This window comes from Chiloscyllium punctatum, chromosome 37 (genome assembly GCF_047496795.1).
Source record: "Chiloscyllium punctatum isolate Juve2018m chromosome 37, sChiPun1.3, whole genome shotgun sequence".
NCBI lineage: Eukaryota > Metazoa > Chordata > Chondrichthyes > Orectolobiformes > Hemiscylliidae > Chiloscyllium > Chiloscyllium punctatum.
This window is the reverse complement of record NC_092775.1, coordinates 23,680,313-23,707,019: the sequence shown is the minus strand read 5'-3', so window position 1 is coordinate 23,707,019 and position 26,707 is coordinate 23,680,313. Positions and strand designations below refer to the sequence as shown.

General features: G+C 40.1%; 1 protein-coding gene across 6 annotated transcripts in view; it reads right to left on the bottom strand.

Moving 5' to 3' along the window:
- LOC140462942 (homeobox protein TGIF2-like) overlaps window positions 1-26,302 on the bottom strand; it is a 32,952-nt gene extending 6,650 nt beyond the window's left edge. The window contains exons 1-2 of one of the 6 annotated variants that reach the window (XM_072556458.1): window positions 26,193-26,302; window positions 11,052-11,302 (exon numbers count right to left, since the gene is read on the bottom strand). In XM_072556458.1, the coding sequence (XP_072412559.1) occupies window positions 11,052-11,302; window positions 26,193-26,199 (258 nt within the window). In that variant the 5' untranslated portion in view covers window positions 26,200-26,302. Of the gene's footprint in view, window positions 1-11,051; window positions 11,303-11,553; window positions 11,739-11,764; window positions 11,975-12,008; window positions 12,061-12,119; window positions 12,335-12,542; window positions 12,851-26,192 lie in introns of those variants that run through there. The other 5 variants (XM_072556457.1, XM_072556461.1, XM_072556455.1 and 2 more) reach the window with 5 other exon arrangements.
- Between the last annotated feature and the right edge of the window lie 405 nt (window positions 26,303-26,707).

Genomic DNA, 26,707 nt, shown 5'->3' with positions numbered 1-26,707 from the left:
AGAGAGTCTGAACTCAACAACTAATGCTGTTTCTCTTTCCACAAATACTGCCAGACCTGCTGAGTATTTCCAGCACATTCCATCTTATATCAGTATCTGCAGTATTTTGCTTTAACTTCCAATAACCATGTCTAGGTTACTCCCATTTTGATAACTTTATGACTGATATCAGGTACAGCTAGGTCAGGTAATACATATCTGAAGCACAGAATAAATGTCTTCCTCTTCCTTCCCAACAACATTCCCTTCTGCATCAACAAATTGTATTCAATGTAGTCAAACACCCCATGGTGTTTCAGAGAACCATATACAAAATACTTGACACTGGGCTAAAGTTTAGGCAGCTATCCAAATGCTTGATCAACAAGGCAGGTTTTAAAAGGGGAGGAAAGGGAAGGAGGCTATGGGAGGGGTTTCCACAGTTCCAGACCTAGACAGCTGACGACACAATTGCCAATTGTGGACATGGGAAGGATGGATCAATGTGACATTTTGCATTTCCTTAGCTTGTGATTCTGTCAACCCAGAGTGAGATTTTCTACTCGGATACCAAATTGGGGACTGGTTAATTCTTGCAGGCTATGCCTTTTATGAAAGGCATTAAGATTTTCAAAATGCATGTTCATTGCCATCAACAGGTCCAGGAGATTTTCATCCCTTTATTGTGTGTTAGACCTGAAACCAGAGGTATACCATTTAACCAACGCACCAACCACTTTTTCTTTAAAAAGTTTTAATTAATATTACAGGGTGGAAACATCAGATTTTGTTTCTACCCTAGTCTGCACACTCCAGGTTTCATGTATGTTATGATGGACAGGTATTAGTACATACATTCTTTCTACATCCTATCGCCTAACCCTTTGATTTCACAATGAGGGGAAATGTGATATAAGGTAAAGCTTGCTGACTGGACAAAAAGTGAGAGGGAGATTGGCAGGTGTGCATTTTCTTTGTAACCTTCATGAGTTTGGTGGCTGGATACCAGCAGCCTTTATATTTACAAACAAGAACAGAATATGTTGGAAAGATACAGACGTCAAGCAGCACTTGCAAAACAAAAGAAAAATATTCAAGAGAATTAGATAAGTACTTGGAAGGGACAAAATAAAACTGGAATATGGGGGAGAAAAGCAGAGATGTAGGAGCAGCTGGATAGCTCACACAACTGCCATAGGCACAATAATTCAAACGGTATCCTTCTGAGCAGTCTCATTCTACGATTTAATAATATTTCAGGCGATATTCACCAGAAATGTCCTTGTGCTGATTATGTGGCTGTGCATCTAAAATATTACTTCACCTCGGTGTAATATTGCGACAACTTATCAAGTATTTCTAGAATTTGCTGATTCTATAGACATAAAATGATTATAGCACAGAGCAGAGGCCATTTGGCCCATCAAGCCTGCAAGAGCTCTCTGCAAAACCAATCTAGTTAGTCTCATTCCCCTGTCCTTTCAGCATCGCCTTGCAGCTAATTTCTGTTCAGGTGCTTGACCAATTTCCCTCTGAAAGCCACAATTCGATCTGCCTTTCCCACCCTTTCAAACAAACAGTCACCTTCGATTCTTTGGGCAAACACTGTTTCAGTGTCCTCTGGTTCTCTTCTGCCAATGGAAACAGTTCTCCCCACCTCGGTCTGATTTTGAACTTCTGTTAAATCTCCTCTCAACCTTCTCAGAGGAGAACCATTGAGTTTTTCCAATCTAGGAGAAAAGGAGGAATGCAGACGCTGGAGATCAATCAAGAGTATGGCGATGGAAAAAGCACACCAGGTCAGACAGCATCAGAGGAGCAGGAGAATTGACACTTCCAGGTTTGTGCCAAAAACAAATTTGCCTGCTCTTTGGATGCTACCTGGCCCTGCTGTGCTTTTCCAATTTAGCCATGCAATTGAAATTCCTCATTCCTGGAACCAATCCAGAACGGGTAATCCCTGGACTGAGAACGGGTTCCGCTCTGGAGTCTGTTTGCAAGTCAATTTGTCCCCAAGTCAGAACACAATGCAGGATAATGTAAAGTAGTTGTTTGTAACTCCAGAAAACATTCATATGTTGGGTCTTGAAAATTACACACTGTATGAGATTGCTTAGTAAACATGAGCATTCGTAAGTCAGGGACTCCTGTAAATTTTTTTTCTGCACCTTCTCTCGTGTCTTTGCCTGATTGGCACCCTATCCTCTACCTAGAATCATAGAATCCTACAGCGTGGAAACAGGCCCTTCGGCCCAACAAGTCCACACCGACTCTCCAAAGAGTTACCCACCCAGACCAACTCCCCTACCCTATTATCCTGTATTTACCCTGACCAATGCACCTACCCTATACACCCCTGAACATTATGGGTAATTTAGCACGGCCAATTCACCTAACCTGCACATTCTTGGATGTGAGAGGAAACTGGAGCACCCGGAGAAAACCCACACAGGCACAGGGAGAGCATGTGCAAACTGCACACAGACAGGCACCAGAGGCTGGAATCGAACCTGAGTCTCTGGCACTGTGAGGCAACAGTGCTAGCCACTGGGCCACCATGCTGCCCCTTACCTGCAACATTCATTTCCTTCACCACCAATGCATAGTAACAGCTGTACCATCTGCAGTAACTTACCGAGGCTCCCCTGCCAGCACCTTGCAAATCCACAACCTCTACCAGCTAGAAGTACAAGGCAAACAATGTATAGGAACACCACCACTTACAAGCTCCTTGCCAAGCCACACACCATCCTGACCCTGGAACAATATCACTGTTCTTCTGGTATCACTGGGTTAAAATGCTGGAACTGCCTTCGTAGAATTTCAACACTGTGGATACTCCCACATTCCAAAAACTTCAGTAGATCAAGAAGGTAGCTCAACCTCACCATTTCCAGGGCAAATAAGGATGGGTAATAAATGCTGGCCTAGTCAGTGATGTCTACATCCCATGAATGCTAGTTACATTACATTGCTTCAGGTTTTTATAAGGTTGCAAAATCAAACTTAAAAAAATTTATTTTTGAAGATACGATTCCAGATTTCCAATATTTAATTCTTTTATTCTTAGACGACTGGCTCCAATTTCAAACAAATTCATAGTCTTTCATTTTTAAAATGATGTTATTTTTATTTTTAAAATACTATGACTACTGGCTAGGGCAAGATCCACTGATATTGATAATGGCTCAATATAAAAGCGGGTTTAAAAGACATTGGAAAATGTCTGACATGTCTTGACTATTTGCAAATGTATGCAAGTCACCTTCACCAATGCAGTTGACTACTATTATTAATTTTAAAATTATTTACTTTCAAGCAGGATTTTATTGCGCTAGCTAAGACAAAACAGTTCTAAAAATCAGATATTGTGAAACTTTCAACAGTCTCTACTGCAGTCAAAATGCTTAAGTTGGTACTGCATATCAAAAGTCACAAACCAAAAAATTCCCTAAAACAAACGTAGACTTGTGCTCTCATAGCAAATATTAAGCGTTCCCAGCAGTTGCTGGGTTTTTTTCTCCAACATTCAACTGCTGCTGCTTTGAAGAAAATGAAAAAGGTGAAAAAAAATCAAAAATAGTGGAAATGTACCGCAGTTTCTAAGGAGAGAAGACCTAGAACCTTCCAAGATGTCCATGCTCCTTTAATTCTACACTCTTGTGCACTCCCAATTTTAATTGCTATACTGTTGATGAACTAGATCTAAGCCCCAAGTAATTCCCTTACTACTGCTCTTCAGCTCTCTTACCCTGCTTTCCTCCTTTAAGACCCCCTATTAAAACCTGCCCCTTTGTTCAAGTCTTTCAGTTATCTGACCTACTATTGCCATATGTGGATCAGTGTCATACTTTGTTTTATGATCCTCATTTCAAGTGCCGTGAACATTATGTTAGAGATGTTTAATAAATTTGTTGTTCTTTCCAAAGTAGATCCTTATTGTCATATGTTTTGCTTCTGTCCTTTAAAAGCGCTTTAGATATCTGCTTGACAAATTCCACTGAAATGCATATATAACAAATAGAATGGGATTCTGTAGCTGGTAGATAAAAACACTGGTGCAGATGTTCTAACTTAAATGTCGAAGCACAGAATGAACCATTGTATGATTCTATCATGTATGTTATTTTAAGTGATCTCAGCCAGAGAATTTGGAAGTGGAAAAATGAAAAGGCCAGGATTCCTCTTCCCGATGATTATCGGGCGATAGGACTAGATCCGGTTGTGATTTACCCCACAACCTGCCGGTCACTGTCAAGGGTCACACATAAACTTCAGTAGCAAATTGGAAAAATTGGATTCAAGTAGAAAAGTGCATTTTTCAATTTATTTTACACATCTAAATTGTTTGGTGTGTGTGGGATTGCGCAGATCACAAAATTAGTAATTTTATGCTTTTGCGGGGATCTCTTGCAATTACTCAAAGCCTCTCAGTAGACCTTCTCACATTCTGAAAAACAGAAGCGGGGGTCCCAAAGGAAACAGAGCTATCATGCCAGAAAATATCGTTACTGCCAACAGTAAAGTGCAATTAAATCAATAATTAAGAAAATCTAATGGTCTTGTGATCATTTCCCCCTCCCCCTACAAATCATGCTGAGGGACAAAGATTTGAGCAATTTCTTGGGTAAGGATAGAATGAAACCTCAAGACTTCTGTTGTAGTAAGATCATTCACCAGTGCTTTCGAAAAAGAATGTGCTGCAGGCTATCCTGGATTAAGACAAGATTTCTTTTGATGCAATTCTTTTTTCCTTTCAAAAAGAAACATTCCTTTTTGTTCTATTTCAGTGATGCTTTATATTAGTGCCACCTTTATGATTAAGTATGAACAACATGAATCAATTTCAGATTCCAACTACATAAATGTCGGATAAGAGACGGAGTGAGCCAGCCTCACTTTAAGATTTTCAGGTGAATCTCTCCAGACACAGCCCGAATCCAACAAGATCTCTGAAATCCACAACTGAAATGCTGGTTTTGAAGTGTCCCAGTGTTATGTGCACTTTACTGTATCGTTTCAGATGCTGAAATGGCTGAGTGGACATCTGATACAACCCATCTTTTGTTAAGCAGGGTAGTGACTGAATTCTCCATTTCAAATGCGTTCAAAAACAGGAATGGATAGTCCACCAAGGGCAGGATTTGTGAGAGAATGCATTTTGGAAACTGTAGGGTAAACAGGATGTGGATTCACCTCTGACGTCTACTTCCCAGCAGTCTACATTTTGTCTGAAGTAATCTATCACAGGGACACAGATGCATGGCAGGCTGCAGTGTGCATGTATATATGTGAGAGTGAACACAGCAATATACGTCAAAAGAACAGGCCCATCTGGACAACAGAACAGCCACCCCACAGAGATCTTGAAATCACACTTTAAATTTATAACTAAGGGTCTTTGAAAAGTGGCTCTCAGGATTTGCAGTTTCTGCTTCCCATTGGTAAAGCAGGCATCTTATGCTTCAGGCTGTTTTAACAACAGAGGACAGAATAAAACAGAGAACAGAATAAAAAGAGGCTACTGGAAGTCCACAAGCATCAAGCCCTTTGTTTTATTTCTGCATCTCTTGATATAGTGACTGGTGCATTGTCTTATCTATTTACTGGTCTAAAAATTGTTGTTTCCATATCTGTAAAAAATGCCAATTAATTTTATGGGATGATTGGTTTACAGTTCTCTATTAACTGTTTAAACTGATTTGCCTTCACATAGAAGCCAAAGATAATACAGACATGCAACCTCAATTATGGGATGGGGAGACAACATTGGCAAGGACATAAACAATCTACCCCATTTGTGCACTTTCCAGATGTGATTGCCAGATAGAAATCATTCGTGGAAACCCTGTCTGTCTTTCTTGCCTATCCCTAGTTTGCATTTATTGAGGCCAAACATACTTTTGCACCATGGCACCCCAAAGATTAATACTAAATCTACACTGAAACCCAGGTCTTTATGAACAAAGAACTAGAGTAGGCCACTCGCCCTTCGAGTCTGCTCTGCCATACAAGATCATTCCTGATCTGACCTCAACATCAACTCTATATTCCTACATAGCTTAAATAATCTTTCTGGCATGTATACTTCATCACTCCAAGCCAAGAAGTGTTCTGAAATATTAATGCATGAATTGGAGTGAGCATACAAACTCACTTTATTTCTACACTGCTTTACAGAGAAAGCTTCATGACAGCAGAGAGTAATCAATACAAGCCACTTTTTCACTCCTTTATACACTGACTTTCAAAGTCCATGAAAAGGATGAATTCTATTCAAGCTACTTATAACATGAGAGGAAAGTCAAAACATATAAGCAAATATTTCTAGCACTGTTGAGACATACAAGGCAAACACAACACTAAAATCTTTTTTCTATCCTGATTTATATACAAGATTTTCCAACAGAAAGCCTTCTAAATAGAGTACTCAGAGCAGAGGCTTGATCATAAGGTGTGGTATTTGCACTTGTCTGAATTGAATGGGCCTTAGCATTTGCATGTCTCTTTTTTGACCACTGGTCAGAATCTGTACTATAACTTTGTTGCAAATTTAACACCCCTAAGTGAATATCTTGCAGCAGCATTATCATTTGGAGAACTGACAAACAATAGGGAAGGAACAAAATTTGTATTGATTTGCCTCTTAAGCTGTATGTTACTACTAATGTTGGTACAAAGAGATCATGTGACTCAGTAACATGGCAACAATGAAAAAGGCACTTTAATCTCAAGAAGAAAAGGGTGCAATTTATGCTTAGTAATGACCCAAGATGGCAGATGTGCTTTTGGTTTTCACAATGACCTCCTAGTAGTTATATTAACTAGTCCTCTTCATCCTTATTGACCTTGTGTAGCCTTTGTTATGGCTGATCATGTTAACCTGTTCCAATACTACTCCTTCACTGTTCAGTTAAGTAGGTTTTCCTTTGGCTGTTGCACTCTCCTTTAACCAGTAACGGCCAAATAAGCGTTGCTGCTGTTCCCGCTAAAGGCTCCCAAAGAAAGGGACTCTGATTCCTTTCCTACATCTGCATTCTACACTATCACCTCTCAATCGCTATACTCTGCTTTGTCGTGCTACCTGTCTGACTACCATGAGCCAAACAGAAATTCCCACCAATTAAATTTATATTGGATGATAAATTCAACTTCTCCCTCTTTTCCTCATTCTGCCCACTGTTTATGGCCAAAAAGGCTTATTCTCAACCTTAATGTTACATCTAGTTTGAGATATGCTTTCCCTCCCTTCAGTCACTCAGGCAAATGCAACACAAGCACCCCAGCTCATCTGCCACTGGAACCCTCACTATGCTTTTACTAACTCGACACGATTACTTCAATACTCTGCTGGGCACCTTCTCACCTCCATTAACGTGAGCAATCAAACTTCTGTTGCCTGTTTTTAACCTGCAGCATGTCCTGTTTTACTTGCCATACTTGAACACATTGTTGTTTGCATAAGTCAATGCTTCGATTTTGAAATTCTCATTGTTAATATCAAATCCTTCCATCACCTCAACCCTACTTTTGTAACTTCCTCAAATTCACAATTCTCAAACTTCTGCACCCATCCAGTTCTAGCCTTTTGCACATTCCCAATTTCAACACTGGTAGTTGGGCCTTCAGATGCCTTATCCTAAACTCTGGAATTCCTCCCTTAAACTCTCTACTTTCCTAGTTACTTTTATAGTCATCCTTAAAATCTTCCTCTGTTCTAATATTCCATTACATGTCAAATTCTGATTGACAGCATGAATCATGCATTGCACTATATAGGTGTGACCTCTTATTGCTTAATCTGAAAGATGTCGCTTCTAAAAACTCTCCCACAGGACCAGCCCAGATTATGCGCTGATCTCTAGAATGGGCTTGAACCCACACTTGTTGATTTGCAGGTGTCACTGCCACCATTCAGATTAGGTGCTACCACAAGTGCAAATCAGGCTGCCCACTAAACAACGTTGCAACATTAATTTAGGTAACATAATTGCCACTTTCAAAACAGCTAACAAGCTAAAGCTAAGATGTGACTCAAGGTTAGCCTGGAACACAAATGTAAAAGCTGCTCAGATGCAATCACATTTCACTTTGCCTGTCCACTTTAGGCCTCTGCTCAGGCACTGCTTGTGTTGAAGTAGGCTAAAGGGACACCACCCTGGGGCTAATTGGTAAGACAAGTTTCTGTGGTTTTAACAAGTATTTGTGGGGTTCCAGCTCCTGCTGGTCAGGAAAGGATAGGGTATTAAAGTCAGAGGAACAGCTGGCACACTTGTACTGGGGGGGGGGGGGGGGGGGGGAAAGGAACAAGTGATGTTTGCATTGTGACTGGCACAAAACAGACCCACAATTTTGATAAACAATAAACTTTTATCTGCACAAGTCACTTCAAAAAGTTTAGTTTGCATGCTTTGAGGCTATCACAATTTCATGCAACATTATTTTGAACATAAGATATAATTTATTCAATGACATTCTCCTCTCACAACACCATTAGTTGTGTAACTGGCATCATCATAAATGGCAAATTGATACACTTGTTTAAAGGTCAATCTTTTGTTGCTTTGCAACTCTATAAAAGGCAGCAATCTACTATTTTTAAATCAAACATCTCTCAGGCATTTAGTACCTATGTATTCATTTTTGTTTACATATCTTTGATGTGTATCCAATGGAAAATTGGGCTTGGTGGAAATGAATCCTTGTGTGATTAGAACATGTGGTGAATGTAATCCGAATTTGAAAGCTTAGTTCTTCATACTTACAAGGGAATGTGAGATATCCTAACTCAACATCTGCCGTTCACAACTTATTTACTTGAAGTCAACTTTTGATCACAGCAAAGAAAAAGTACTTCATTCACATTTAGTGGCTCTTGAAATCTGCACACCTTGAGCACACACAGAAATTTGATACAGCTTTTTTTTTGGTGTTTATCCTTCAAAATAAAGAAGAGGATTCGATTTCTCTGATGAATCCACCCTCTGATCCCTTTTAAAACGTATTTAAATACTGTGGTAATGCATGTCAAGGGCTGACTCATTCAGACAGACGAGTGAAATGACATCAAACAGGTAAACAACTAAATACTCAAACTTAAAAATATTGCTTTGGATGCACGTTTACATTTAAAATCTCAATTAGTTTTCCAGGCAGTTAAATCTTGCAATAAGCAACACCAAAAGGAGTGTCTCTTCCTAACTCCTTTGAGACAGACGAGACCACAGGCAACAAACACCGACAGGAAATGGCTTTCGTAACAAGGTTCCAGACCAACATGGGCATTTAATGTTTGAACTGCTGCACATTGACTGTCAAAGACATCATGAGTGTACAAAACATTTGTTTTTATCCTACGCTTTTCAGTAAATTGGTTGTAAACATGCCTCCATACAACTTTAAAGATCCATTTTACTGCTTTGGTCTATAGTAAAATGTCCATTAAGTCTCAGTCACAGCTCTCTGTAAAGTTAATAGGGCCACATGAAAGAAAAAAAAGCTTAGATTGATCACAAGAAATCACAAAGACTAATGCCATGCAACAGAGCTCCATGTAGGAACTGGTTGGTTTCACTTTTACTAACAGCTTCAATAATCAGCTGTATGTCCCCAAAATACCCTAACACTGTCACACTCTATGGCTGGAAATAAGCCAGAACTATATTACAATACCTCTCTTTAAAAGAAAACCAGTATTAGGAAACACTCAACACGAATAAACAACAATCCAAGCCAAGCCACGTTTAAAAGCTACTACAGCAACAATAAAAATAACCTACATTTATATTAGTTTCAACAAAAGCAAACACCTTAATGCTCAGACAGATGAGGCAAAACAAAGATCACAAGCAAAACAAGAAATTACTAAAATGGAGGAGAAAGAGCAGGGTCAAAAGAGAGGCTGTCAGCAGTATCTATGAGTCAGGTTCAGAGTAAATAATGGAGGAGAAGGGGCAGTGCGGTGGTTGGGGTAGGGGGGTTCCAGACATGGACATTAGTGGCTAAAAGTGTGTCAAGAGAGGAGGTTACACAAAAATCCTTCAAAAAGATGAAAATTTTAAGTGCAATACTCCCTCATTACATTTGAGCCCAAAACAAATTTTAGAATATTGCACTACTTATAGCAATATCCACTCTGTGAGACGAACACATGTAGAACATGGAAATAAAAATGTCCAATTCCCCTTAAGGAGCTTTCTTCAGCAAACTCCAGATTGTGGTTATTCACAATGCATGACTTCAAGTATTTCAATAACCCTTTCTGCAGACATGTCCTTTAAAGCGCAGGACCATACAGCATGGATATCTAACCTGCTGCCCTTGAGCTTCACAGTCCCGTTCTTGAAGGCCAAGTAATCTAATCCTCCTTGCATTTCGATTTCCTATTTTCCCTGCTTGAATTTCACGGCCATGAGAGAGATGGTAAAAGCATGATTTGACCACAGTCCAACTTGATGTATGACTCCCCACAACAACACATCATCAAAGCTATATGAGCTATATGCAAATTAGATGAACCCACTCCCATCTCGATTCTGATCTCCAGCATCTGCAGTCCTCACTTTTGCCAGATTTAAACCTGTTTTGTCATCACTGGGGTTTGCCATATATTAAACATGCCTGCAAAATCCTAACAGAGTCGTTTACCTGAAATCCATTATTTTTAATGATTCCCCCTGAAGATTTCTCTTTTATGACACACCAGCTTTGACAGACTGTTTTTCCGCCCTTTATCTTTAAGGCTATCGTGTAATCAACGTGTTCAGAGACTACAAACCTCCTGAAGCAGGTGGCAGTTGAACCCTGGCCCCTTGGTCCAGAGGTAGGGACACTACCGTTGTACCACAAGCGTCCTTAGTATATCAGTGGCTTTAAAGCTGAATGCTGAGAAGATGAAAGATCACACTCCTCCATGTCACAGGAGTTCAACCAAACATTCAAAACACTGCTCAACCAGAGAAAAAAAACAGAGGGGGTGGGGGCGAGTGGGGAAGGTACAAGGCTGCAAATGGCACGGAATACCCTTGAAACAATCCTCATGCATAAACAGCAGCGGGAGCAGATTCCCTTACCTGCAATACTGTTAGATTCGCCTGTCCAGACAAACTCAGCTTCTCCTGCTCTGATGGATAAGCGTTCAGTCGGTGCTCGTACAGCCAGTCCCGCAGGATTTTCACCGACTCTTTGGAAAATATCACATGCCTCTTCCTCTTCTTGGAATGAGCCATGTCGGAAATCAAGCTGCTGCTGCTGCCGTCGTCTTCTCCCGTCTCGCTGTCTGACATGGCTATGTCCCCTGGTCTCCTCTGGCTACTGGTGAAGGCTGCAGACAGACACAGAGGGAGACACACACAGGCACAGAGAGAGAGAGAGAGAAGCAACGCCAACAGTGCAGCGTTAGTAACTAAGCATTACTCACACATCACAAACTGTAACACAAAGCCATTCAGGCAGATCACCACTTTAAACCCACATCGTCCCCCATCCCACTTTAAAACGGCAGGGGGGAGAGGGGGAGAACAAACAAGTTTCAAAGTTTCTGGCAAAGCAGTGAAAAGGAACGAATTTCCTTACTTTCCCACCACTACACAAGTTTCTCTTTCTGTGCAAATAAAAGAAAAAGATACTCCTTTATTTCGCCAGAAGGGAAATCTTCAATTAATTCCGAGTGAGAGCAAACATCTATCTCGCCACCATCCTGTTGAAAGACTGTTTCCAAAACAACATTCCCCCACAAAAAAAACAAAATGCACGTAATAATAAAGTGAAAAAGCAGAGAACAAACTTTGCCGCCATCGACAAGTGGCTGAACACTGTCCCTTTTGTTGCTGTGGAAGAGGAACTTGCAAAGAAGGGTATTCCCAGCTCAAACTAAGCCCATCTGTCAGATGAACATTCGCAAGAGGTAGTTGGCTAACTTAAAATAAACTTTGTTTTTGTACGTGTGTGTGTGTGTGTGGGGGGAAGAGAGAGGGAGAGTGGACGGGGAGAAAGAAAACCACAGACAAAAAAAACTTTCTCCATTACACCTCGTGTCAAGAAATCCCAGTTTCTGCTGAACTCCATTCCTCCAACACTACCCCCTCCCCCTCCCGGAACAACTGTTTCGTTGGTTAAAAATAAATAATAAAAACACATACATCTGCACAGAGAGGTTTTGGGGGCTGGATGCGACAAGAATTAAAAAAAGAAAGGAACCGACTGTGAGCTGTGTTGAGAAAGATGCCACGCTTCCCCCCTTTTTTTTGTTTTAACAAGCGAGGCATCTGTAGAACCATTCCGCATTCAATCACTCACTCACTCATTCACACAGATGGGTCCTTTCCCCTTACACATACACACAATAGAGATTCAAACGGAATCCCCTCCTCCCCATTCCAACAGATTCACAGTCGGTCTGAAAAGGAGAGAGAGAAAAAAATAATCCCAAATAAACTAGCAAAAAAAAACAAAATAAAGCACACACAGAACGAGCAGCAACCTCCAGTCTGTCCTATTGTTCAGGACGCCAAGCGCTTTGACAATGTGCCAAACACACTGCACCAAGGTCACACCTCACTTACCTTTCCTCGCAGCTTTCATCCTGCTCCACTCTATTTTTTTTAGAGTTTCTGTCGAACGGGAGACTTTGGATTTTGTAGCTTCATATAAAAGTGTGAAGGGGGTGTTTAGGGGTGGGGAGGAGGAAAGTGCTGAGCACGTTGCGTGTGTGTAGTGCTGCTGCTGCTCTGCTCGTCTTTCCCCAGCGAGGACAGCGTGGCGCAGTTAAACAAAGCTCTCGCTCGCTTTGCCTCTCTCTCACTCACTACCTGCTGCTGATCCTGATTGCAAATGCTGCTGCTGACTCCACTCCTGACAAACCCTGACAGCTCACCCCGGAAACGACCTGACACTGACGTCACCTGAAATCACAACTTGCCTCTGGAGCTGCAGCCCAGCAGCAATGTGACACATACTTACACAAGGCTCCACTCCTGTCAAACTTCCACACATCCCCCCCCCCCCCCCAAGAACAGCAGCAAGCAGCGGATATTTGCAACCATTATGTTTGACGACTGTTGCACGCCAAAGCTTCTTGCACTGACGATCAAAAGCCTTTGTTTTGTTTTTGCTCTCCTTTTATCCCCTCTTTAGGGGGCTCCAGGTTAGCAATTGTTATGTCGACCAAAAATAGCCAAGGCATCAAAAGCATGGTTGTGTTAGCTAAGCGTAAACACTAAATGAAATGTATCCGTTTGAAAGGAGGAAAAATCTTTTTCCTGTTTGCCAAATACACATATGGCGTAAAATGCATCTCCAAACTACAGCGTGGAAAAGACTTGGTGCTGAATGCTTAATATTGTTGGTGTGACATTTTCAAAATCGGCAGCGTGTTGGTGCATCGAAATAAATGACATTTAAAGACATTGAGTATTGTCAAATGATAGGCGAGCAGTCATTTCTGGGTTTGTGATGCAAAAAGTGTTTTGTCACTTGTGCATCATGTCATTTTCGCGAAAGTAATTAGTGACCTTTCTCCCTAGCAGTAAACGATTTTTGTTTAATGTTTATTTTAACTAATTAAAATATATATTTTTTTAAAGAAACAGTCCTTATGATTTGTTAACACATCCTACAGAGGATGAACTTCAAACCTCCTGACACTCACGTGACATTGACCTCAGGATGATTAGTTTGCTGCATCCTTTATTCTTTGAGGTTCCCCTCTCCCTGCAGCACAGCTGTGATCCTCCATCATGTAGACAATTCAACTTGCATCTCCATTTCTGTAGCACTGGTCCGTTTGTGTCATACAGCATTATGCATTTTATAATGCCAAAACGCATTCAGGCCGGACTTTGGACTCTCTATCATGATTTTTGCAGCATTACAGTGGGTGCTAGGAGTAAATAAGTCAGAAATGTACTTTGCTGAAACCTCACTTATTTTAAGCCTCATCCATGTTTCTGCTCTAAGTGTTGCGTAGCATTGTGTACAAATGCAAGTAACTTGAACTGCAGAAAATGCATTATTAAATGCAATTTTCATCAATTTCACAAAAGCAATGCTGAGCACTAGGAGAGGCTTTTCTCTCTGGCATTGCTATGATTGATGGAAGGACCATTTGAAGTTAAGATGATCCAAAATAATTTGCACGTTTCATGATGACAGTTAAAGATTTTCTCAGCCATCACCATGGTTGCTGGTTGCTCTATGCTGCAGAAGATCTTGTTTCCTTTGCCATCGGCCACTCAGATCCTTAATTCTGGAATTCCCTTCCAGCCCTCTGCTGCCTGAGAATAACTCTTTAAGACTGCCTAGTTCAATTAGAAAATATGTCCTTTCATGCAAATATTTCTCTTCTTATTCTTCTGTGAAGCACTTTGGGATGGTTTCCTCTGTTACAAATGCCACAGAAAAATATATTTTTTTAAACTATAGAAGAGTGCTAAAGAAATTCTATAAGACCCTTTAGGTCGAGTCTCCACAGAATGTAGGAAATCTGCCACAATTATAAAAGTGCCACAAATTTCCAAACAGACTACCTGAGTCTTCATGAGAACAGCATTTTCAGGAACTTGTCACATTCCCTTTTTTTAACATTAACTGTTACATTCTGTCTATTTAGATTAGGGGACAAGCTCTTGAATTAAAAATAAAACTATCATTCTACATGGTAGGATCATGAATGCCTAGTGTATTCTATGCTTTTATGTAGTGTAACAGGACAAAAGGATAGGTTAGAATGAGGATGAATTTACAATGCTCACTTTCACATCTCCACTAGTAACACATAATCCATATTTTTTACCTTTATGAACCTGAAGGGTGTAATCATGAAACTAATGTATTAATGAGCTAGGATAATGAGACCTGATTTGCCTATGCAAATTGGGTTAATTGCAAAATCATCTTGCTGCCTGTTACTCAAAACCTGCAATTCCTATATTTAGAATGCACTGAGGGCATGGATAATATTCAGGGTATGGCATACAGCAATATATTAGTTTTCAGTCTTACATAAGCTGGTGATCATTAAATATATCATTTATGCATAGTGTCAAAATATAGTTTAATCCCTGTTGTTCACTGTCATCGTTTTTTTGTCCCTTTCCTGTATCAGAACAAAAGCAACGTAAATTGCTGACATCATTTTATGAGGTGATTGTTCTGTTTACTTAAGAGCAGTAACAATTTTCTATTTTGGCAATACACAAGGGCCTTCAAATTTCTTTTCATATTTTGAACCCTTCATATTTATTGTATTGCCATATTGATTTTGAGTTTTAATCAATGTACGTGTGAATGTACAAGTATTTATATTTTTTGTGTTCTATTGTCGAGCTGCAATAGCCATATGAATTGTAATGTAGGAATGTGGTGTCACAGGTGAGATAAATTTGGCAATGTATTACAATTGGTAAAACAATGGGACAATCTGCCTCCTATTGTACTGTTTTTTTCTAAACAACACTAGGAAAGTAACCAGAGGGAACTTTGAATAGAATTGAACCAATTTATTATGTGCGAGCTTGAGGTTCAGCTTATTCTGGGTTATTTCAATCACTAGAAGATGCAGGAAGAAGAAAGTTTCATCTTCAACTCTTCCTTTTATGTCTATTTTCCTTAGTCTTTTCATGTAATGAACTGATATCTGGTGACAAAAGCTTGTAAGTGGCCAAGATCTTATCATAGATTTTATGTGAAATTTATTGGAGGTTGTTTATGCATAGTTATCCAATGGATTGAATTGGTGTTCATCTTACTGAGTTGTAAAATACATGATCTTATCTCCAGATTTTTGCATACAATTGTATCAGTCAGTAGCTTTCATTTAGACTGTTGCTTGTCAATTGTTTGGTCCCATTTCCTTTTCCATTGCAGTATCTCCAACAAGGCCCTCAACCACAATGATTTAAAACAATAGAATTAACTATATTAAAATATTTCTGAAGCTTGACTGACAGAGAGTGTCACTTTGAAATTGTGGCATTCAAGGTTTCTGTTGGTGGCATACACTTTGCACTGCTGACATGTTACTGGACATGCAAATCCTAACTTCTCGAAGACTGCATAATTAATTCACTTGTAAAAAACTACAAATGCTGGAAATCTAAAATACAACATCTGTGAAGACAAAAACAGCTCCTCCCCCGATCGGGTCAGCATTCCATGGATCTTTCCACCAGGACCAAATATGGAAACCCATTCCACAAGAATGAGTGGAGGGACCATTCAAGAGATTTTTATAGTGATGACCAATTATGAGGCCGCTGCCAGGCCTGGATGGCATCTGCCTCTCTAAGGAGCTGTGCCCACTCCGCAATTAAAGGACTGGCAGTTCAGCAGTTTCACCAATGATGGACATCATAAGACGATAAGACATAGGAGTAGAAATTATATAATCTGGCCCATGAGTCTGCTCTGCCATTCAATCATGGCTGACAAGTTTCTCAACCCTGATCTTCTGTCTTCTCCCCATAACCTTTGATTCTCTTAATAGTCAAGAACCTACTTATTTCTGTCTTAAGTATACTCAATGACCTAATCTCCACAGCCTTCTGTGGCAATGAATTCCATTGATTCACCACTTTCTGGCTAAAGAAGTTTCTCCTCATCTCCGTTCTAAAGGGTCTTCCCTTTACTCTAAGACTATACCATTGAGTCCTAGTCTCTCCTACTAATGGAAACATCTTCCCAATGTCCACTCTATCCTGGCTTTTCAATATTTTGTAAGTTTCAATTGGATTCCCCCTCATCCTTCTAAACTCCATCGAGTACTGATTGAGGGTCCTCAAATGTTCCTCATACGTTAAGCCTTTCATTCTTGAGATTATTCTTGTGAACCTCCTCTGGACTCACTGCAGGGTCAGTGCATCCTTCTTGAAATATCAGGCCCAAAATTGCTCACAATATTCTAAATGTGGTCTGACCAGAGCCTTACAAAGCCCCAGAATTACATCCCTGTTTTTATATTATAGTCCTCTTCAAATAAATGCCAAAGTTGTATTTGCCTTCCTAAATATTGACTCAACATGCAAGTTAACCCAAACAGAATCCTGGACTAGGACTCCCAAATCTCTTTGCACTTCAGATTTCTGAACTTTGTCCCCGTTTAAAAAATAGTCCATGCCTTTATTCTTCCTAACAAAGTGCATGACCTCACACTTGCCCACAGATAGAGAAGGAGAGGATGTCTATATGTTGAATAACTCTTGAAAGGCCAGTCAGAGGGTTTCTTTAACAGTCTGGGAAAGGCAGTTCCCACCGGCAGAGGGTTGATAGTGAAGCAGCAGAGGCAAACTTTCAAAGGCAATGATCATATCCAGGGTAACCCCTTCATGGACTATTGAGCATCCAGAAAGGAGGACATTCCCCTGACAAACTATTTGCAGGTCACTTCATTGAAGCTGACAGACTCTTCATGCAACCCACCTCAAATGGGCTTGTAAAAGCCCTGTCCTTATTTCAGAGCAAAACACCTTTTATGCAAAATGTTCATCTATCATCTCTCATTACAGATACTGACAGATCTGTGCATTTACAGCAATGTTATTCCAAAAGACAGTGTCAATGTCTTCATTGTAGAAAACATTTTTTTACTGCTATACTAACATATCATAATATATGACTCATCATATCACAAGAAGACATAAATAATCAATATTGACAGAATGTGAAACTCTGGAGAAATATTAATTGAAATTTCCATTCTATTAAAGAAAACCAGGAGAAAGACTTATTAGTTACCAGCTTCAGTTGTCCATAAAAAGATTGCATGTTTTTCATTAACACTGGTCTCACTGTAAACTGTTTTGTTCTGCCATTATTGAAGGTAAAACAGCTTGCTAGGTAGAAATTCAATGATTAAACAAAGCATGCTGAAACACTTGGAAATTGTGAAGTGCTAATTTCTGCAGTGATGTGAAAATGAATCCCTTCTCTTCCATCGTCATCATTAAAGTTTAAAATATAATGTTAATGAGTTATCAAGTGAAGTGAATAATTTCCTGTTTTCTCACAATTTCCTGTGGGTGCTGACTCAGGCTATGAAAGGTTTCCCACTTTTAGCTGTTCTCCTATACCTTGTCCAAATACCAGTCATAATACTTGAGAGCCTCAACAGTGCAGGTTGGGTCATTCTATGGTTCAAGTGTGGGGAGGCATTTTTCAGCACAATTGTTGCACAGTATTGGAACATTTGTGCATTGTTCCTTTTCGGAGGTGGCAGATCAGTGAGCACTCAAACAATTGATTTGTTTCCTTAAGGAAATGTTGGCAGAAGGTTGGTAGTGAAAAAAAGGTGATGCCACTCAGGCATTTGCAACTCAGTAGAAGTATAGCGAGTATTTCCAGGTAACTGGCATGGTTAACTGTAATAATTGGTTATTGTTTGCTTAAATTAGTGCTGTCAACTCAAAACAAAAATGCAAAGTATTTCAGGATTTTTTTCCTCATCTGCTATAACTGTGTGGTATTCAAGGTGTACTGTGATCCAATTTATAGAACATGATGAACTCCATTGAGGTCATTTTTCAGCTGAAGTTACATTCACAAACTGCACTCCACTGCAAAAAAGGGAAAAAAAATTGTGAAATGGTGAAACTACAATAAGAGTGAAAAGTGTTGTAGAAACCATTAATAGCATAAAACATTCTGTAAAACTATATTTAATAAAAGATTCACAGGTAGACAGAATGGTGAAGAAGACATTTAGTATGTTTGCCTTTATTGGTCTGTACATTGAGTACAGGAGTTGGGAGGTCATGTTGCAGCTGTACAGGACATTGGTGAGGCCACTTTTGGAATACTATGTTCAATTCTGGTCTGCTTACTATAGGACGTATGTTGTGAAACTTGAAATGGTTCAGAAAAGATTTACATGGACGTTACCAGGGTTAGAGAGTTTGAGCTATAGGGAGAGGCTGAATAGGCTGGGGCTGTTTTTCCTAGAGTATCGGAGACTGAGGGGTGACCTTATAGAAGTTTATAAAATCATGAGGGGCATGGATATGGTGAACAGCCAAAGTCTTTTCCCTGGGTTGGTTGAGTCCAAAATGGGAGGACATAGGTTTAAGGTAGGAAGAGAAAGATTTAAAAGGGACCTAAGGAGCAGATTGTTCACTTAGAGGATAGTGTGTGTATGGAATGAGCTGCCAGAGGAAGTGATGGAGGCTGCTACAATTACAATATTTAAAAGGAATCTGGATGGGTATGTCAATAGGAAGGGTTTAGAGGGATATGGGCCAAATGCTGGCAAATGGGACTAGATTTATTTAGGATATCTGATTGGCATGGACGAGTTGGACCGAAGCGTCTGTTTCCGTGCTGTACATCTCTATGGCTCTATGACTCCACGACTCAATGACTTGATTACTCTAATTGGTAGGTTTCATTCCTAATATAGATTGTGTCCTCTTCCATCTCTCCACATTTTCTAAAGTTGATGGCTGTCACTGAGCTGTGTGGCTCACCTGAACTATCAAGAGAGTCATAAACTCATAAAGTTGGAGTCATAGAGCCTCATACACATAAGTAGCTTTTACAGACCCTATAAGAATGGAAAACGTGCTGTGCAGCATGATGTAATTCAGTGCAATGTGAACTTGCGATTTCATGAAGGTGAGTTGGGATGTAAAGATAAAGTCAGTGGTGTGTTCGCAGCATGTCGCACCTCATGACCTCCAGTGGTCAGTTTGTAACTGTAATGCATTTGTATGCCATGAATATCATCGACAATTAACAGTCTTCAATAAAAAAATAAAGACAGTGGCCCACAAAAGTCTCATGGCAATTGGTTCGGGATTGTTTCAAGGCGATAGGCATCTGCCTGGTTTGTCCAGTTATAAGATCCATGACTTACCTTGTTTACTGTATGGCAACAAGTGGCATGAGGAAGAGAATGGTCACTTTCAGGGAGGCTTTGAGCCATCCAAAGTGAGTCAGTGCTGAGGAGGATTGCAGAATAAGCCTGGGGAATGGAAGATTGAAGTGGGAAAGGCTTGATGTCCAAAGAGTGCTGTTTTCTACATGTGGTCATGATTTCGTTGGCCAAATTAAGATAATGAGGCATCTAATGGGCAATGGCAATTCTGTATAAATGTATATCCATCTCACAGCTTTGACTGGCAGACCTTTACAGAGCATTGATTTGACCTCCAGCATTTCAATTACCCCTGCTGAAATTCCTCTCAAACATGGACCTTTACAATGCATAAAAGGAAGGGCCAGCTGAACCTATATGTCTTACAGAGTGGTAAGTACAACAGAGGGCATCAATATGTCCATTCAAACAACATTGTTTCTTAAAAACAAAGGAAATGTCTCCAAGTTCCCTGTAACCATTAATATGTGCCAAATATGAGGTGGAGAACAGATGTTTGAGGGTTGAAGTAGTGGAGGAGATCAAAGAGATGATGAGGGATGAGGCAGTGGAGAAGTTATGAATCGTAAAATAGAGATATTTTCTGACCAGTAGCAATGGTATGCTAATGAGCAAAGTTATAATAAATGAACATGTCATGGTATAAATTAAAATATGAACACCATAACTTAGGATGAGCTCAACTTATTAAGGATATGAAATGTGGACTGACCGGGAGAATGTGGATCACAAGACAATAAAGATAAAGTTTCAGCAGCAACTGGGCTGAGACAGGGGTGAAGACAAATGACTTTAGAAAGGTGAAAGGAGATGTGTGGTTTTTGAGAGGGTATGAGGCTCAGTTCAGGGTCAAATTGAACACAAAGCTTGTGAATAGTTGGATTGAAGTGGTCAGAGAAAGGTAGAGTTGATGACAAGGAGTAAAGTTTGTGCCAAGTTCTGAAGACATTATCACTCAAGTAGCAGTACTAAAGTAAAAAATGAACTGCAGATGCTGGAGATCTGAAACAAAAGCAGAAATTACTGGAGAAACTCAGCAGGTCTGGCAGCATCTGTAGAGAGAAAACAATTTTAATATTTAAATTCCAGTGACCGTTCTTCGGAACAGGTTTCTGGATTCAAAATATTGACTCTGTTTTCCATCCATTTGCCCCTTGAAATGAAATTAGAGTTCTGAAGGACACAGCATCTGTGCAGCTTCCAAGGTACCTGGCACAGACATTTATGATACACTACTGATGATCACAGATGACTTATATATTGACACAATATTTAGAACATAGAACATAGAACATAGAAAAGTACAGCATAGAACAGGCCCTTTGGCTTGCGATGTTGTGCCGAGGTTTAATCCTAATGTAAAATATAGTAACTTAACCTACGCACCCCTCAACTCACTGCTATCCATGTGCATGTCTAGCAGTCGCTTAAATGCCCCTAATGACTCTGCTTCCACCATCACAGCTGGCAACGCATTCCATGCGTTCACAACTCTCTGCGTAAAGAACCTACCTCTGACATCTCCTTTTATACCTTCCTCCTAATATCTTCAAATTATGACTCCTTGTACCAGTCAATTCTGCCCTGGGGAAAAGTCTCTGGCTATTGACTCTATCTATTCCACTCATTATTTTGTACACCTCGAACAGGTCTCCTCTCTTCTTCCTTCTCTCCAGAGAGAGAAGTCAGAGCTTATTCAACCTTTCTTCATAAGGCAAGCCCTCCAGTCCAGGCAGCATCCTGGTAAACCTTCTTTTCACCCTCTCCAAAGCCTCTGTATCTTTCCTATAGTAGGGTGACTAGAACTAGACACAATATTCCAAATGTGGACACAACAGAGACTTGTAGAGCTGCAGCAAAACTTCGGGGCTCTTAAACTCGATCCCCCTGTTAATGAAAGCCAAAACACCGTATGCTTTCTTAAAAACCCTATCCACTTGGGTGGCAACTCTGAGGGATCTATGTACTTGCACACCCAGATCCCTCTGTTCCTCCATACTGCCAAGAATCCTGTCTTTAATCCTATATGCAGCATTCGAGTTCGACCTTCCAAAATGCATCACTTCGCATTTATCCAGGTTGAACTCCATCTGCCATTTCTCAGCCCAGCTCTGCATCCTGTCTATGTCAGGCTGCATCCTGCAGTAGCCCTCAATACTATCGACGACACCTCAAACCTTTGTGTCATCTGCAAATTTACTAACTCACCCCTCAACCTCCTCATCCAAGTCATTTATAAAAACTACAAAGAGCAGTGGCCCAAGAACAGAGCCCTGTGGGACCCCACTCAACACTGACCTCCAGGCAGAATACTTTCCATCCACAACCACTCTCTGCCTTCTGTCAGCCAGCCAATTCTGAATCCAGATGGCCAAATCTCCCTGTATCCCACACTTCCTGACCTTATGAATGAGCCTACCATGGGGAACCTTATCAAATGCCTTGCTGAAGTCCATATACACTGTCGTCGACCTGTCTTGACACCTCCTCAAAGAACTCAATAAGATTTGTGAGGCATGACCTGCCCCCCACAAAGCCATGCTGACTGCCTTTAACCACATTATGCTTTGCCAGATAGTTATAAATCCTATCCCTCAGAATTCTTTCCAAAACTTTGCTGACCACAGACGTAAGACTGACTGGTCTGTAATTGCCAGGGATTTCCCTGTAACCCTTCTTGAAAACAGGAACAACATTCACCTCCTTCCAATCCTCTGGTACGCCTCCTGTGGAGAGGGAGGAGGCAAATATCCTCACCATTTATTGCTGATGAACTCAGCCGCACTATGACATGGCATTCTCAACATAATATGTGCATAGTCTATAGCACCCTGCATGTGGGGGAAGCCAGTCATTTTGGGAAAACCTACTGTCTGGTATATTGCACTGATTATATCATAGGGAAATGAGATGAAGCAGTGTTACTATCATAAATTGCAAGGATAACAGTCTTGATACATTTGAAAGCTTTCAACATAAATATTCCCATATTGAACAATAATATGATATCATGCACTGCTGTGCATTAAGCAAAGGTTAGCATTCCCTTCAAGAGATCTAACATGATATGGTGTTTAAGGCAGGTAGCCTCTGTAGTTTTAGGTCTGTAGCAATTACAACAATAGTCAATCAGACATGTGATGGTATAAAATAGCAATATGTTTGAGAATGTGAGCTTGTTTTTCTAAGGAAGTGTTGCCCCTGCCACATGTATGCCCTCAGAAGCTTGTGTATTTTTTTTCATTTTTCTTCCATTATATGTACTATAAAGGCATACACATAGTTGACAGTGATTGACCTGGTACACAACTGGGTTTTGTGGTATGTACCTCACAAGGTCCTGGCAGTGGGGAGTACTTCTGATCTTGGTGAGCACTGGATAGCACGAACACATGCCATAGAGGTGTAGGTGCCTAAATAGTAAGCTGAGTGGCGGAGAATTGAGTGCAGTAACTCACTAGAGCTTACAAAGGGAAACCCTCCATGAAACCCAATGAAATGGACAATTAGCTGAGTACTGCTATAATTCTGTTCTCTTTCACTCTCTACAGAAATGCCGCCTGAGCTACTAGTAAGTCCAGCAGCTTTATGGTTATTTTGCATTCTTTATTTCATAGAAACATACAGCCATTGAGAATAAGTATTAAAATGATTTTTAAAATCTGCTATTAGTGTTGGAAAATAAACATGACCACTGGATGATTTTCTGCACGTTGCAGTATCGTGATATGAACAGTTACTATGAACTCCAATGGTAAAAAGAATAGCAGCTGATGAAACAAATCCTGTCAAGGTAGGACACTACAGATAAAGTCATCCTTGTCCTGCTCTCTCACTAAAGAAGGACAAGTGGTGGTAGCTTAACCTGAGGGTCATCTTAAGGGTTCTTCATGGTAACCTCAGCCAATGCAGGAGTTGAACTACTCTGCTCATTTTATTTCACATTTAGCAAACTTGCTGTTGAGCCAACTGAGCTATAAGTTGGCCAATAGTGTTAAAGATGCATGGAATCAATGGCTGGAGCAGTTAGTGAAAAATTAAAGCTTCAAAATAAAAGGACAGATGAAATGATCCTTAATAAGGGACATTGCAGCAGAATGAGTATGTAATAAGCTGGAGTTCAGGCAGCGAAAACAGATTTCAGCCTGGATGAATCAAAGGACCGAATAGATTGTCTTTATTCACATTTTAATTGTGTTCCTTCAAATTGCTAAGACAACAGTCTGTTTCCAACTAACCCTCCCCCACCAAGAGCACTTCCAGCTGAAAGGGCCATCCCGCAAACTCTGTTTGGAAACCAGCACATAAATTATGATTTTAAAAAAACATTTCAAACATAACTGATGGTGCAAAACGATTCTACCATGAGTGACTGATAGATGGTATAAACCAGGAATGTGTTGGGTTTAATCCTTAAACTTTATTGTGTTAACTGGCTGCAGACTGGGTGATCCTGTTCACTTCAGTGTCCCAGGCTTCAAAGAGAGTTAAGTTTTTAGAGTATCCTAAATCCACCTTTGAAAAGAGAGTAAGCAATGGATTTTGTTTAGTTAAGGCATGTCATTTGGCAACAGTCATTGCTGAGTTTTGTGCATGACCAAAAAATAACAGTTTAGGCATGATGCCAGAGAGCAACCTGTTGTCTGTATCCTGACAATGAATCAACATCTTCAGCAGAGAAAATTGATGACCAAAAGAAATCATTTTAGTTTGCAACTCCACAGGTAAGAGTTGCTCTGCTCTGTGCTTTGCAATGGAAACATTACATTGGTTACACCCATGGTGCTCTCTTTCCCCCAGAAATATTGTCCTTTTTTTAATCTAATGTAACATTCATTCAATTGTGATGAGCATCAAACTAAGAATTTCTCCGACTAAAGGGAAGTAGTTATGGCTTTTGTGCAGTCACATAAAATGAATGATAGTGAAGCAGTGATCTGTTTTACAACTCTCTCAGTTGCCCATTGAAATAAATGGAAATGAGCTTGGAGTAATGTAAAATGCTTCCCTATCCCTTCATTTTTCTTTTCCCGAACCCAAAAGTTACTTCAGTTATTAAAGATGAAAGGAGTATTTTCACATCCTCTCTTGATTTTTATGTTTAGCATTAAGAGGATTCCTTTAAAGTAACGGAGTTGGGGAAGAGAAAGGCACAGGAGAAATGACAACAAAATTGAGACACAAAACATGTAACTGGACCCACACATTGATATAACTAAATCAGTTCCCTTAATCTGACGGCAGGTTGATAAAACCATATTTTCATGTTCTTTAGCTAACTGCAGTGCTAGACCCTTTAAATCACTTATGAAAAGAAAGGAAGACTTGCAATTTTATGTATTCAACATGTTGTGACTACGCAGTGCAATCACTTATGTATCACAAAATTCTAAGAACAACAAAATAAATGGCCGCTTAAATTATTTTGTTGATGTTGCTCTAGGGCTAAAGGATGGACATATCCCAGAACTCTACACTGAGGGGATAAGGATATGAGAAATAAAGAAAGGAGTAGTCCATTCAGCCCTTTGAACCTATTTCAACTTTCACTCATCTTCCAGCTCATCGACACCTTCACATATTGTCAACATATTCCTTGATTCTGACAGAATCCAAAAATCTGTTGATCTCTGACTTGAATATATTCAACAGCAAAGTATATAACAGCTCATCACAGTATAGAATTCCAAAGGTCCAGAACATTTTGACTGAAGACGTTACTCCTTATTGCCAACTATTTACAGTATTCTGAGACTATGAACCCAATGTTTACACTCTTCGGCCAGGGGAAACATCCCTTCTCCTCCGTCACGCCCCTTAATTTCACTGAGACACCTCTCATTCTTCCAAACTCGAGGGAAAATAGGTCTCTCCCCTCACCGGACAAACCCTTATCTGAGGAATCAGTCTGGACCACTTGATTGCACTTCTATTAAGGTGAACGTATCGTTCCTTTGTTAAGAGAATCAAAACTTACACAGTCTCCGTTCTCCACACCAAGGCCCTTTATAGTTGCAACAAATCTTTAAATTTAATATTCCAATCTCTTTATAATAAAAGCTTACTTTAAAAACTACTTACTCTCCTAATTGCTTAGAGTACTTTCATGTTTCTGATTGGTGTACAAGGACAACAGATCCTTCTGATTACTGAATACCAACATTTCTCTGTCACCACAGTAAAAATATTATTTTCTATTTTTTTCCTTGCACGTGGATAACTTCATATTTATCCACATTACATTCGATGTGCCATATTTTTGCAAACCAAATAATGCCAGTGGATTTTAAATCATTCACTATAAATGTAGACATGAAACAGCTGCCAGGTCTGGCAATTCAGCACTTACTCAGCATTACAATGAAGCATTATTGTAGATTAAGGCTCTGCAGTGCATTGGTGGAACATATTTTCCTGGCTGCAGTTAGATACAATCCTTTGCTGTGCGAGAAGGCAGAGGAGTAAAGGCCAGCTTTGTCACTGAAGTGGGAATATTAAGGGTTAAAGTACTTTAACAAGGCAGTGCAGCCAAATGCAGGTGGGCGGGTCTCTTTCTGTCAGTTGAACTCCATTGTGTAAACAATCCTGCATTCCAGGAAGTGTCATAAATCCATTTAAATATGGGTCTTTGATTCTGTCATTAGGTTTAGGCTGCCTCTTGAAATAGGGTGAGTGCAAGGAGCCAGTCCCACATAGTTGCTGTCTGATCTGCTGTATGAACATTGAAGCCTAAGGCACTGAAAAAAGCCTGTTCCCATTGGAAATTTTAAAGGAGGGCGGGGGGGGGGGGGGGGGGGGAAGTGGTATACTTTTAAGGTTTAGGTTCAGGAGAATCACTCTTAAATCACAAAATGCGAAGAATTG